This window comes from Meles meles, chromosome 5 (genome assembly GCF_922984935.1).
Source record: "Meles meles chromosome 5, mMelMel3.1 paternal haplotype, whole genome shotgun sequence".
Classification (NCBI taxonomy): Eukaryota; Metazoa; Chordata; class Mammalia; order Carnivora; family Mustelidae; genus Meles; species Meles meles.
Window position 1 is genome coordinate 68,052,436 of NC_060070.1, and position 13,541 is coordinate 68,065,976.

Consider the following 13,541-nt stretch of genomic DNA (forward strand, 5'->3'; position numbering starts at 1 on the left):
TTGGTTCTGTAGATAACAGATACATTTAGATACATAATAAGAGTTTTAACTTACCATTGTATGTTCCTTCATAGTATCTCAAAAATACAGTGCGTTACTTATCCCACCATGTTAAATATGTATAAGTCGTCTGTTCTCATGTTGAACAGAAATTAGTAAAATGAGTGACATTTTTATATCCTTAGGGTTACAAATGTAGACCAGAGCTGGCTCAGGAGTATATTCTGGTCAAAGCAGTATAGGGAGGAGCTCAGTATAGGGAGGTTCATGAGTATTCTGGGCGATTATTTGAGGATTATTAGAATTAAGCATCATTTCCACCAAGTCAAATGGCCCAATGTTTTAGATTAAGCTGGAATGATTTGATCAGGGAGACCCACAGTTACCTCAGCACTCTGCTAGGGGAGACACATAAATTACTCTAATTGTCAGAACGCTTGGCAGTAAAAGGGACGGCCCATCCATTATTCTGGACTGTTTGGGGCAAACCAGGATGAATGATTATCCAGTTTATTGCCCACTCGACTTCCCTTTCCTGATGTCTGGAAAGACTTAGTACCTTTGTAGACTCCCTGGGCTTTCTGATAAACCGAACCTACATTTTTGAGGCTAAGAAGAGGTACTGTGTTGGTCTCCAAGAAAGACGAAATGGGATGTGAAACAAACTGCTGTTTATCTTCCTCAATTTTTAAAAAAAATTTGCTATCTCCTTTGATATTTCCTTTTTTCTAACTGTGTAACATACTGATCTACCTTACAAATGAAAGTTTATATGTTTATTTTTATAATTAGTGAAGCGTCTACATATGAACATGAGGAAAACTGCCTCCTGATAGTAGTCATTCTCCACTTCACCTTCTCTGGTGTGCAGTAGTTCCTGTTTCCTCCTCCAGAGGCATCCCCATATATCTTTCTCTGTTCACAGTCTACCTAGCCTTTTACCAAAAGTAAAAAAAAAAAAAAAAAAAAAAAAAAAAGGAAATGGGAAATAATCCAGCATTTTGATTAAGTTCTTGTGGTATCTACAGCCTTATTTTAAAGCCATACACGTGTAATTTTGTTACAGCAGAAATTCTAGCCCCGAATGGTAGCTTAATTCATCAAAATAGTAGACTGTGTAATAAAATTCCCATTATTTCTTAAGAATTTAGACTGTCATTTAGCCCATATTATTAAATAATTTAGTCCATAGCACTGATTATTTCTATATTGTGTTCTAACCATTTTATGTTTTCTTTAAGGGGAGTAACAATGGATGTTGGTATGACAAAGTTTGAGACCACAACCAAAGTTATTACGTTAATGGATGCTCCAGGCCATAAGGATTTCATTCCAAATATGATTACAGGAGCAGCCCAGGTATTCAGATGTTTCCTAAATTATACTACACTGATTGTACATGCAATTTCCTGATGCTGAGCTTATAATTCTAGGATTGGAAGTTCTAAAATATTTTGAAATTAAAAATTTTACCTTTTGAAAAGATTTCAAAACATAAAGATTGTATTTTTATGATCTTATTGGTCCTATATAAAACTTTTTAAAGTTATTATATAACTATATATTAATTAATATAATTAACTATATATTAATTATATCTTAATATATGTTACATATATTATATTTTTCTAGTTATTATATAAAAGCCATGTTATTTCTTATAGTAAAAATACTGGTAAGGTACTTGGTGAAATATAGCTTTATATTATATTAATGAGTTGGAGTGAATGTGTCAATATCTGCCTTTTTACTGTATTTATTTTCAAGGCCTGTATCTTTTAAAAGCAGAAACAGTGAAACTTGAGAGTTTTGCCCCTGTGGTTTATTTACTTTCCTTGTAGGATTAAAAAACAGTTACAATTTGTAAAATTATGTAATTCTTAAGGATACTGAAAAAAATCAAAGATAATAACTTTAAAAAATTAAAACAATGAAAGTAGCACTGTACATAGAGGCCATAGCTTTTTTTTCAATAAAAGATCATTATTGGAAAATATAAAGAGTTCAAAAGTTTGCCTGTGTCACTTGGCAGAAAGTGTGACTTAAGCAATTGGCATTTTCTGAGTTCTTAACATCTGTTTAAAGGGAATGTTAATATGAACATTCATCAACCTAAAAAGGATGTTCTATAAATAAATTAGAATATATTTGAAGATGAATGAGAAAATATTCTATTTCAGGAAATTGATACATAATTTCAAAATAATAATTTAAGATCCATGGACTGAACAAGATATTGAAGATTGAAAAATATCACTCTTGATTGAGTACCAAATATGGGCTAGACACTATATGAGGTGTTTTGTATACATTTAGTTTACGCCTTATAAAGAAGGTGTATATTATTCCTATTTTATTTTACTTTTTTTTTTTTTTTTAAAGATTTTGTTTTTAAGTAAACTCTCTACCCGCGGTGGGGCTCGAACCCACAACCCAGAGACCAAGAGTTGCATGTTCTACCAACTGAGCTATCCTGGTGCCTCATCCCTAGTTTAAATTAGTGTATTTACCATTTCATATACCAAAGGAAACAATGTATTTTTCCCTTTGTTTCATTGTGTGTGTGTTTTCATTCAATGAATACTTGTTGAGTGCCTGCTGTGTGCCAAGGACTATGGTAAGCAGTGTAGGGGTATGAACTAAGAAGCACATTTTGTTAGTTTAATGGGAGAGGGAAATATCAAAACAGTTACAGTAAAATGTTTTTGAATCCTAGAATCTTAGACTCCAGAATAATCATAAAGATCATTTATTCCAAATGGCTAATGGAATTAGGATAGGAAAAGATTTCAGAAATTATCTAATTGAATTCTATTATATGACAAAGAAATGGACTCAACATATTAGGGAACTTAGTGTGCAAAATACTGGGGTGGGCTTTTAGGGATACAAGCTAAAATGTGCGATACGCTGCTTCTCCTCAAGGAAATCACATAGGAAGGTGAAACATACAAAGACAAAAGGTTAACACAAATGTACCACAAGAAGTATTACACAGTATACGTGATAAGGAAAGATCTCTTTGTCGTGCTGAAAAACTTCCTTGAAAGATGGGTAGGCATTTGAGCTCCCAAAGACAAGCTGCTGCATGAAAAAAGAGAAATTGCCCCCCCAAATTTTTGGAGATGATAATAGGAAAGAGAAATAGGAAGAATATTTATTGCGTTAGATATCTTAATGTCAATTCAATAAATTTCAGGTTTTTTTTTTTTTTTTTTAGATTTTATTTATTTATTTGCCAGAGAGAGAGCGCACAAGCAGGGGAAATAGCAAGAGAGAGAATCAGGCTCCCGCTGAGCAAGGAGCCTGATACGGAGCTCGATCCCCAGACTCTGGGATCATGCCCCAGCCGAAGGCAGATGCTTAATCAACTGAGCCACACAGGCGTCCCAATGAATTTCAAATTTTAACCTAAGAAAATAAATACAGTTTGACAGTTATAAGTAAAACCTGATTAGAAGGAGATTTACAGTTATTGAGCCTAGGATTTGGAAGGTCAGGGCAGGGTGCTTTATATAAACTACACTTATTCTTCAGTGTTTCTGTGAAGTGAGCAATTTTTTTTTTCTTTATAAGTTTTCAGTTACATTCCAGTTAGTTAAGATATAATGTAATATTATTTTCAGGTGTACAGTATTATCATTCCACACTTACAGCAAGATTAAATAATGTACTGGAGGTGTGAGGCCTCTTAGTGAGTACACATGAGTAAAAGAGAGTCAGTTTCCAAATGGATTGCTCCAATTTGTGCTCTTAACCAAGAATTCTTGTTCAAAGAACTGGATCTCATCGAAGAAATTAGGGTTCAATGTCTCAAGTCATGAAGGATTGGAAATGAATGCTGAGTTTAAGATGAGAAGAAAGGCAGGAATATTTGGGTAAGCAAAAAGGAATAGAAATCATGGTGTAAATTGCCCCACCAGAGTATGTGGATGGGACTTCTAATTTAAAGTTCTGTTCAGAGCAAAGTATCTGATAAATTCTTCACTTTTGGACCATTTTATTTCTCATTATGGTGAAGATTATATGGCAATGTATGTGAAATTCTTTAAAAACTGGATAGCACAAGCTTAAAATGTCGTTGAGGAAACAAGGAAGAGGGAAGCTATTTTGGACTCTGTTCAGACCAGAAGACCAGAGCACTTCCTGTGGATGGAATGTAAAAGGATCCTCGAGAGAGCGATTATGTACCAGTCTGAGCTAGCTCTGGAGGGCACTGTTGGGGTTCGTCATTACATCCTGGATTATAGAAAAACAGATTTCTGTAAGAATAGGTAGGCCTGCAAGGCAAAAACCGCAAAGAGGGAAAAAAACAAGAGTCCTCCTTTCAGGGGTGTCCTGACAGTGCATTGACAGAAATACTTGATGAGGATGAAAGTAAAGGGACACCAGTGATTGCACAAAGCATTCTCTGCAAATTTTCAAAGACTGCATCCACATGATGTAAGTGGAGTCACAGAAAGAAGTATCAACGCAGGGGTGCCTGGGTGGTTCAGTTAAGCGTCTGCTTTCAGCTCAGGTCGTGGTCTTGGGGTCCTGGGATAGAGTTTCCACATTGGATTCTCTGCTCAGCAGGGAGCCTGCTTCTCCCGCTGCCTACTGTTCCCCCTGCTTGTGTGCTCTCTCTCTTTCTCTCTCTCTCAAATAAATAAATAAATAAATAAAATCTTAAAAAAAAAAAACAAAACATCAACATGAAAGAATAGTGGGGAACCCATAAAACTAGTAAGGCTAGTTATAAGGCTGTAAGAGGAAAAGGAACTAAGGTGAAGGTTAGCTTCCTTCCTTCTTTCTGTGTGTGTAAATGGCGTGTGAGAGGAAAAATGTCTTTCACCTGGTTCTCAAAATGCTTCAGAAAGGTTTGGAACCTTTGTTAAGTCAAGGTTCTTTTTCTCTGCCTTAAAGGGTGAATGTGCTATTTTTGGAGAACTCATTTGCTCACAGTTTTTCATTATCATAAATAGTACTCTGGTAAACATCCTTGTCGGTTTATAATTCTCTAGGATAAATTCCAGGAAATGGAAGTGATGGGAAGCAAAATATATATAATTTTAAGACTCTTGATACTTACTGTGAAAATGCCCTCCAGAAAGCTAGCTTCCTCAAACAGGCGGTGCTGTGACTTTGCCTGTAGTAAATCATTCTGTCTTTTAAGTCTTGCTTATGTGATTTCTGAAAGTGGGAGAAGGAAAGAATATGTTCATGTATTTTTAATGTCTTTTGTTTTTGTTTTCTAGTGAATTTGAATTTTTTCATGTTTCTCGGCCATTTGTATTTCTCGAGCAAATTGTTTGCTTGTACCCTTTAACTATTTTTCTACAGAGCTGTGTCTATTTTCCCTGTTTTAGTAAAGTTCATATTAAGATTATAACTTTTACAAATATCTGTCCCTGTTTTATTTATTTATATTTATTTTACTTATTTTTTATGTTTTAACTGTGTTTATGTATTTCCTTTGCCTTGATATTTTAATTGGTATGTAATCAAATACGGGAATTTTTTATTCTTTATGTCATTATTTTTGGCCACATGCTAGTATTTTTTTTTATATTTAAATTTTAATCCATCTGTGTAAGTCTTTTGTTTGGTTTACTTTGGGACTTGGGGTCAGGTTAGAGTCTACTTTAAAGTCTGACCATAGTTAATCAACTAATCTGTCCTTTGAATTAAAATGCTGTGATGTTATTCCTAGTTTTAATTATTTCTTCTTCCTTAGGCAGATGTAGCCGTTTTAGTTGTAGACGCCAGCAGGGGAGAGTTTGAAGCTGGGTTTGAGACTGGGGGACAAACACGAGAACATGGCCTCTTGGTTCGCTCTCTTGGAGTCACCCAGCTTGCGGTTGCAGTCAATAAAATGGATCAGGTATTTGAAGGCAAATGAGCATTCCTTTCATTCCTTTCATTTCAGATGTTAGTTAAGATGTTATCCTGCCCTATCCAGGACCTCAGAGGTCACTAGAGTACGTCTTATCAGTCTGGTGGCCATATTTAAAGAATTCATGATCCTCATATTAAATACATGAGATACAAGTAATTTTTAAGCAAAAAGATGTCTTCTCGCACTTCCAACATTGATTTTAAAATCTTATCCAAAAACTAATGAGGTACTATATGTTGGCTAATTGAATTTAAATAAAAAGAAAAAAATCTTAAAATTGTTTTTAGTTATAAAATAATACACAATTTAATTTAGTATAAAGAAACCTGAAATAACCTATTTTCCAACTCCCCTTTTCTCCCTGAAATCTTTTGACTTTTCATTTTGTGGATCCATCTGTTTATTTTTTATATGTGAAAATATTTTTCTTCATAACACTGTGTTATAATCTGTTTTGTTATCTTCTTTTTAAAAAAATGAAAATGTTCTTATGCATGTTTCCAAGTAATTAACTTTTGTATGAACAGGTGGTTTTTATAACTTTTTTCTAGTCTGTTTTAAAGATATATGTAACTTATTCAAATAATCCCCTATTTGTGAATATTTCCAGACGTGTGTGTGTGTATATGTGTGTATTTAGAAAAAGCTTTTTCTTTGGGAATTTCTGCACCTAAGGTCATATGCACTTTTAGGACTTGCTATATATATGATCAAAATGCCTTCAAGAAAAGTTCCAGTTACTTACTCTCAGCACATATAGTATATGTACTTTCCCAAACATTTGTTAACACTGCTATTATTAAGTGATTATTTTCCAACTTGATATGCAAAGCACGTCTCTTTTTTTGTTAACTTGAATGTTATTATTTAAATATACTTTATATATTAACCATTTATGTTTTTAATTTTGGAATTATTTATATAATTCGCTCTTTTTAAAACTTCTCTTAGCAATTTTTAAGTATAATTTATTTATTAAAAATATTAATCCTTTATCTTGTCTTAGATACTTTCCCAATTTGTTATTTTACTTTTCATTTTGTGTATTTTGACATATATTCAAATTTATAAGTATTTTCTTTTGATTCTTTTTTTATGATTAGGTATTTTCTTATCCTGGGATCAAATACTTTTTCACCTGCATTTTTCTACATAGTTCTTTTACAGTATCATTATTACATACACCTTTTATTAGTTTGAAAATTCTCAAACACAGAGAATAGAAAAAAGGAAAGAATAGTAGAAAGAATTCTATAATAAATACCATATTATACCCATTACCTAAGATTCTCCTATGTACTTGATGGCATCTTTGTCTGTCTACCCCGTGTCCACCCATTAATTCATCTTATTTTGACAAAAATTTCCAAGTAAGTTATGTCTTGTTACACTTAACCCTAAATACTACAGCATGCAGAGTTCATATCACATATAGATTTTTAGTTTCTTTGGTTTGGGGGGGGTGTATCAATAATTTTATTTTTCTTCAGTAGTTGGTCTGAGTACAGTTTAACACTCTGTCTCCTTAAATTTGAAATCACTTACAGCATATACAAAACGTTCTGTGTGTTTTGAAGTTTGTTTCTGGGCTTTCTGTTGTAGGAAAAGTTATTTTTAGATGATGTTAATGGTAAGATCTCATACTCTGAGTTTAAATTTTAATAGATTTCATATTTAATAGATTTTATGCTTATATTTTACCATCTTGCTTGTTTTACATTTTATTGCAGAAATTTAAATTTTATATATAGCATGGTCTGAAGTGTAGTTTTAAAAATTGAATCTTTGTCAGGTTAATTGGCAACAAGAAAGGTTTCAAGAGATTACTGGAAAGCTTGGGCACTTTCTTAAGCAAGCAGGTTTTAAGGTAAGATAATTTTAAATTTATATAGTTAACCTCAAGTCTCATCTTACTGATATGGCAGAAAAACCTAATATTTGGTGTTTTTGTCTTACTAAGTATGCTTAATTTCGTTTTTTATTTCTGCCTGGTAGCAAATACATCTTATGTTTTTTGGGTTACTTCACCGTAGAAAATGCACATTTTATAAGTTGGCTTGAATTTAATGTAAATAAAAGACTTTTCTGCCGTTAGTAAATTAGGTGGATAGGTTTAGGGAGGTCACAGAGGAATGGAAACTATACTTCCATTACAGTGGAAACTAGTGGGGAGGAATTTCTCTAGCAAAGTGTGAATGAAATATGCCTATGTTACCAGGTTAAAAATGAGTGCTTTGGAACAAATTTTTACGTTTCCCACAAAATCAAAACAGTTGAAAACTGTTGGTTCTTTGATTTCTACTACTTTTAAAAAAGTGCATTGTTGCATTTACAGACTAGGTGCAGCATGGTAAAAGTGAGCCTTTTAACTTTTTGAAAGCGGTGTTGTACTAAGTTTCATATATTCAATCCTTTTTAATAGGAAAGTGATGTAGCTTTTATCCCTACGAGTGGTCTCAGTGGTGAAAATCTAATCACAAGATCTCAATCAAGTGAACTCACAAAATGGTATAAAGGACTTTGCTTATTAGAACAAATTGGTAAGTATGCTGCCATACTAATTTTGATGCATTTATAAGCTTGATATTGTTATTTACAGTTCTTTTTGGGAGGCATTGTTGTATGTGAAAAAGCATAGGATTTATAATCAGAAGAGCTAGGGTATTATATAATAAATATAAATATATATAATTTTTTAAAGTATATCTTTATTTCTCAAACTCAAAGCTTTATTTCATCAACTTCTAATACAGTTTGCATTGACAAGTGATTTCACCTTCATCACATAAGAAGGTCAGTGACATCACACCAAAAGAGGAAGCCTCACATATTGTAGGCATCACTAAGAAATTTGTATTTCAAAAGCAAATCGAGAATAACAATGTTTTCAATTCAATGTCTAATGAGTATCTTACTTTTCATCTTTACTAATTTGGAAATGACTGGATAAATACTCTTGATTTTCCTAAAGCAGCTATTTTTTTTTAATCCTTTGGGGGGCGTGGAGACCAGATGGCTTGAGTTTTAAAACGCCCACATACCCGTATTATTTAACGACTTCCTCTTTAGTGGACCATCTTCTCACCTTCTTAAGCCAGCACACGTGACAATTCTTACCAACTCTCACCAGCCTGGGCAAAATTCCAAGCATTTTCTTTAGCTTACACTTAAACCAATTTTGAAAAAGTGATAGGTAAACAAGATTGAAAACTCACCAAAACAAAACAAAAACAAAAACACATTTTCTTTCCTGATCCTCACCTTCACGAGTCTCCAGAAGTAATGCTGAAAAGTCGCCAGGTCTTTCAAAACCCATCCTCCCTACGCACCTATGATTTTGAAATCATCTGCAGTATTTAAACTAATACTCCATTTTCTTTATTTAGTTAATGAGGCTCAGGCCTACCCTACCTAACCTACAGACTGTTGTTAACCTTAAATGAGATAATGTGTATGAAAACATTTTCTCAACTACCAAGTGTTATATGAGTGAAAGTCAATTTGCTATTAGTAATTATAAAAGAAAGTTATTTTCTGGGAGACTCGGGTCTATAATGGGCCGATTGGACCGGAGTCAGAAATTACTTTTAAATTAAATCTTGGTTTTTTGCCATTTTTTCCAGATTCTTTCAAGCCTCCTCAGCGATCTGTTGATAAGCCTTTTAGATTATGTGTGTCTGATGTTTTCAAAGGTAAGTGCTCCCTCAGTGCTGCGTTATTCTGGCCCCTGCTTTTATTTTCTCCTGACCTCTTTTCTTAGACGAAATTATTATACTGTCTTGATATTCTCCCTTCTCTGTGGCAGTGTAAGGATCATTGCCAAATTAATCTTGAAGTGCATAGTTCTAGTTCTTTAGCTCTCCTGCCCAGAAAGCTCTCCAGTTTGCTTCAGTTCATGTCATTTCCCCAGCTCATACTCATCCTCCTGGTGTGGACCTCTTTATCTTTTCTCTTTCTAGCCTCCTGTGGTTTTTTTTTTTGCTCTTCTCATCTCTTTAGTTTCTGTATCCTTCATCCAAACTGGGTTGGTAACTATTTCTTAACCACATGGAGTCTTTGTTGACACTCTTGCTCCCCAGTGTTCTGTTTTTCTTCACTTGCCCATCTCCTACCCATCTGTAGTGGCCTGGGTCCAGTTAGGAGATAGATACCATACATCGGTAAAAAGAGAAGCTGATTATAAAGAAATATTAGTAAGACAAAAGAGTGACTGTAAGATGAAAGGAAGCTCTGTCTGGTACCGGAGGACTGAGAAGAGTTATGCAAAGGAGGAAAAACTTAGAAGGCCATGCTAGGGAAGGTGTTGTATTAAATCCTGAAGGTTACATCCAGTCTAATGTGTACAAGATCCTCTTTAGAAAACTATAAAACAGAAATGAAATAAAGGTCTTAATAAATAAAAGGATATAGTCTGTATGTTGGAATAATCATTACAGTAGTCAGTGGCCTCCCATATCTCCATTATCACAGAATAGGCAGTGCAGAGTGGATTCAGAACTGAGCCCCAATAAATTGGTAACTGATGGGCTCACCCACGCACATATCCTACGATGCCCCTCTGTGTTCTCTGTATCCTCTGTCATTGCATTGTTTGTGTGGTATTATAATTGTTTTTGTGCATTTTATTTAACTTAGATTGTGAAGTCCTTAAGGGCACGTACTGTCTCTTCTATGTCTTTATCTGCAGGATCTAGCTCAGTGCCTGGCACATAGTACATTTTTTTTTTTTTTTTTTATATTTTATTTATTTGACAGAGAGAAATCCCAACTAGGCAGAGAGTCAGGCAGAGAGAGAGGAGGAAGCAGGCTCCCTGCTAAGCAGAGAGCCTGATACGGGGCTTGATCCCTGAACCCTGGGATCATGACCTGAGCTGAAGGCAGAGGCTTTAACCCACTGAGCCACCCAGGCGCCCCACGTAGTACATGTTTAATAAATGTTTAATAAGTGGATGAATGAAGGTGCTTTCCTAAAAATCTCAGTGAAATTGATATGAATCATTATTATTAGCTTCCCAATTCTAGAAGTAGAAGAAATATGGTAATGCTTTTTTAGAATGCCTGTTATCTATTTAAAATACAAAATACAAAAATAATGTTTTGATTAACAATATTTGCTGACTCTGCTTTTTCATCTTTTGTTCTTTCCTTGGGCTGCTTGCTGGCTTCTTCTTACACTCCTCCCTGTCACCGTGTTCCCACTGACGTTACCAAATGACCCTTTGGTTGCCAAAGCCAGTACTCATTGTTCAGTTCTGTCTTACTTCCACCAATTTGGCATTACTTCCGAGACTGGTAGCCATATCTGCCTTGAAACTTTCCTCTGTCCGTTTCTGTGACCCACTTTCTCCTGCTGTCCTGTTTTTCTGACTTTTCTGTATCTTCTTTGCAGGCTCCTCTTTTTCTGACTCCTAACTAGTGTTCTATCGCTTCAGTCTTTTTCTTAGTCTACCTTCTGTTTTCAGACAGACATCTGGGGGTCCTCTACCTCCTGCTTCTTGATGGTTCTCAGATCCGTTTCTTACTCTCTGGATACATATGCTAACCGCTGCTGGACATCTCCGCAGGGATTGTGCTCCCGGGCTCCCATTCTCCTGGAATTTGATGTGATTGGTGCCCCCTGGAATGCATCTTATCCCACCTGTATGTCTTTAGATACTTCACATTCACCAAGCCTAAATGGATCTTGTTCCTTAATTTCCTATCTCACATTAAATGTGAGATAAATCTCACCATCATCTTAAGACTTCTCCCTTTTTGCCATTATCTGTCATCTACCTCATCACCCAAATATCTACCTTATTCCCAAATTCTTGAGTTTGCTTCCTGTGTGCAGTGTATGCATTTCAGTCAACCTCCCTTCCTCTCTGACACAGAAATAACAACACATCACTTCTCTGTTCACAATTCTTTACTGCCTTCCTATTCTTTAACTGAGGATGCAATTCTAGCCCTAAGCATGACTTAATGAGGGTCCTTTTTTAATTTGTCTCTTGCCTATCCCTGGTTGCTTCATGTCTTGCCTTTTTCTCCTTCTCCCTGTGGTCCCATAAACATGACATATAAATGACATGTGGGTCTTAGCACATCTCACATGCAGTTATGACTCTGTGCCTTTGCGCAGTGTCCTAGGTCAGCAGTGTTTTCCTTCTCCCCCCTCCCCACCCATATGCATAAGTACCTGGTAAACTCCTGTTCTTTCCCCTTCTTAGTACCCAGTTAAAGTGCAGTCATTCCCCTCATCATGGATTCTTTTGTGTACCTTTTTCTATCTTCATTGTGCATTTTAAATAATACTTGTTTCTGGAGAGTGTAATTGTTTTTGTCTTTCTCTTTGCTGGAGTAAACCCTTTATGGGTAGGGGCTTATGTTTTCATCTTTTAGGTTAGTATATGACTTGGTACTTAGTAAGCATTCAGTAAATTTGAAAAAAGAATGAATTTCACTTTTTATCCATGACTATTGTGATTTGTAGGAAAGTATAGAGTAGAATGTGGTATGCTGTATTTAGTGTATATGTTAAAAATTCTGAAATGATCACTGTTTAATGTTCATTGCACTGCTAGTTTTATTTAACTCCTTGTAACTAACTGTAGCTGACAGCAACAATCATCAGATTACATTGCTATATGAATTGTAAGATTTGGGCATGTTTTGCAGATCAAGGATCTGGATTTTGTGTAACTGGTAAAATTGAAGCTGGTTATATCCAGACTGGTGACCGACTACTAGCAATGCCTCCTAATGAAACTTGTACTGCAAAAGGTATTCCTCTGCAAGATTCTTTTGCTAAAAACCTTTAAGTTGAGACAGCAGATTTTTAAAAAGTAGTTTAGTTATTAACTCCTGAGTAAATAACCTCTTAGTGAAATTGTAACTGACTGTCAAAGTGATACTAACTGTTGAAGATAAAAATGTGAAAACATTAAACGATTTTTTCTGTTGTGACTATGTGTATATAAATGTACATAGAACATTCTAACTGTGGTAGCATTTCTTCTTCTTCTTTTTTTTTTTCCTGATTCTTAAAGCCTGGTTAGGATTTAACCAGATGTATTGACACCTGACAGATACATTTAAAATAGTATTCAGTAGCAGAAATTAAATCTAACCTCATCCTGGCACTAGACAGTAACAAAGCAGACTGCTTGCTGTGCTGTGTTGTTTTGAAATGTGTATTTCAGAATTACTATAAGTTAACAGCTTTGATCATGTTTATACCAAAAAAGTTTTTTTTGCACTAACCTAAGAAAATAAGATGCAAATGCAGAGAATCCTAATGTTGAAAAGAGAAATTGAGCTAACGTGCCACAGTCCTGCTTTCCCACCTGTAATATATGGCCTTTCATAATGACTGATAACTATTTCTATCTTCAAATCCTTCGAACTTGCAAGTGTACGTGTTATTCTTCCGAATTCTGCTTAAAAGTTCAGAATTCTGTACTTATCTTAATCTAGCCTCCAACTAGGCCTCCAGCTTCAACATGAAACTGATGATCTGTTTTATACTATAGAGTAATAATTTGTAACAATTTTAAGCTAAAGTATACTGAGAATGCTAAAAGTTTTTAGATTTCAGTACTTTTTCTCTGTCTTTTTTTAAAAAAAGATTTATGTATTTGTTTTGAGAGAGAGAGAATGAGTGGGAGTTTCAGAGGGAGAGGGA

At 34.7% G+C, this 13,541-nt stretch overlaps 1 protein-coding gene across 1 annotated transcript in view; it reads left to right on the forward strand.

The window, feature by feature from the left end:
• HBS1L (HBS1 like translational GTPase) overlaps positions 1-13,541 on the forward strand; it is an 87,429-nt gene that overhangs the window by 58,924 nt on the left and 14,964 nt on the right. The window contains exons 8-13 of the mRNA XM_046004946.1: positions 1,242-1,359; positions 5,717-5,863; positions 7,671-7,745; positions 8,301-8,418; positions 9,502-9,570; positions 12,536-12,640. Coding sequence (XP_045860902.1) covers positions 1,242-1,359; positions 5,717-5,863; positions 7,671-7,745; positions 8,301-8,418; positions 9,502-9,570; positions 12,536-12,640 — 632 coding nt within the window. The remainder of the gene's footprint in view (positions 1-1,241; positions 1,360-5,716; positions 5,864-7,670; positions 7,746-8,300; positions 8,419-9,501; positions 9,571-12,535; positions 12,641-13,541) is intronic.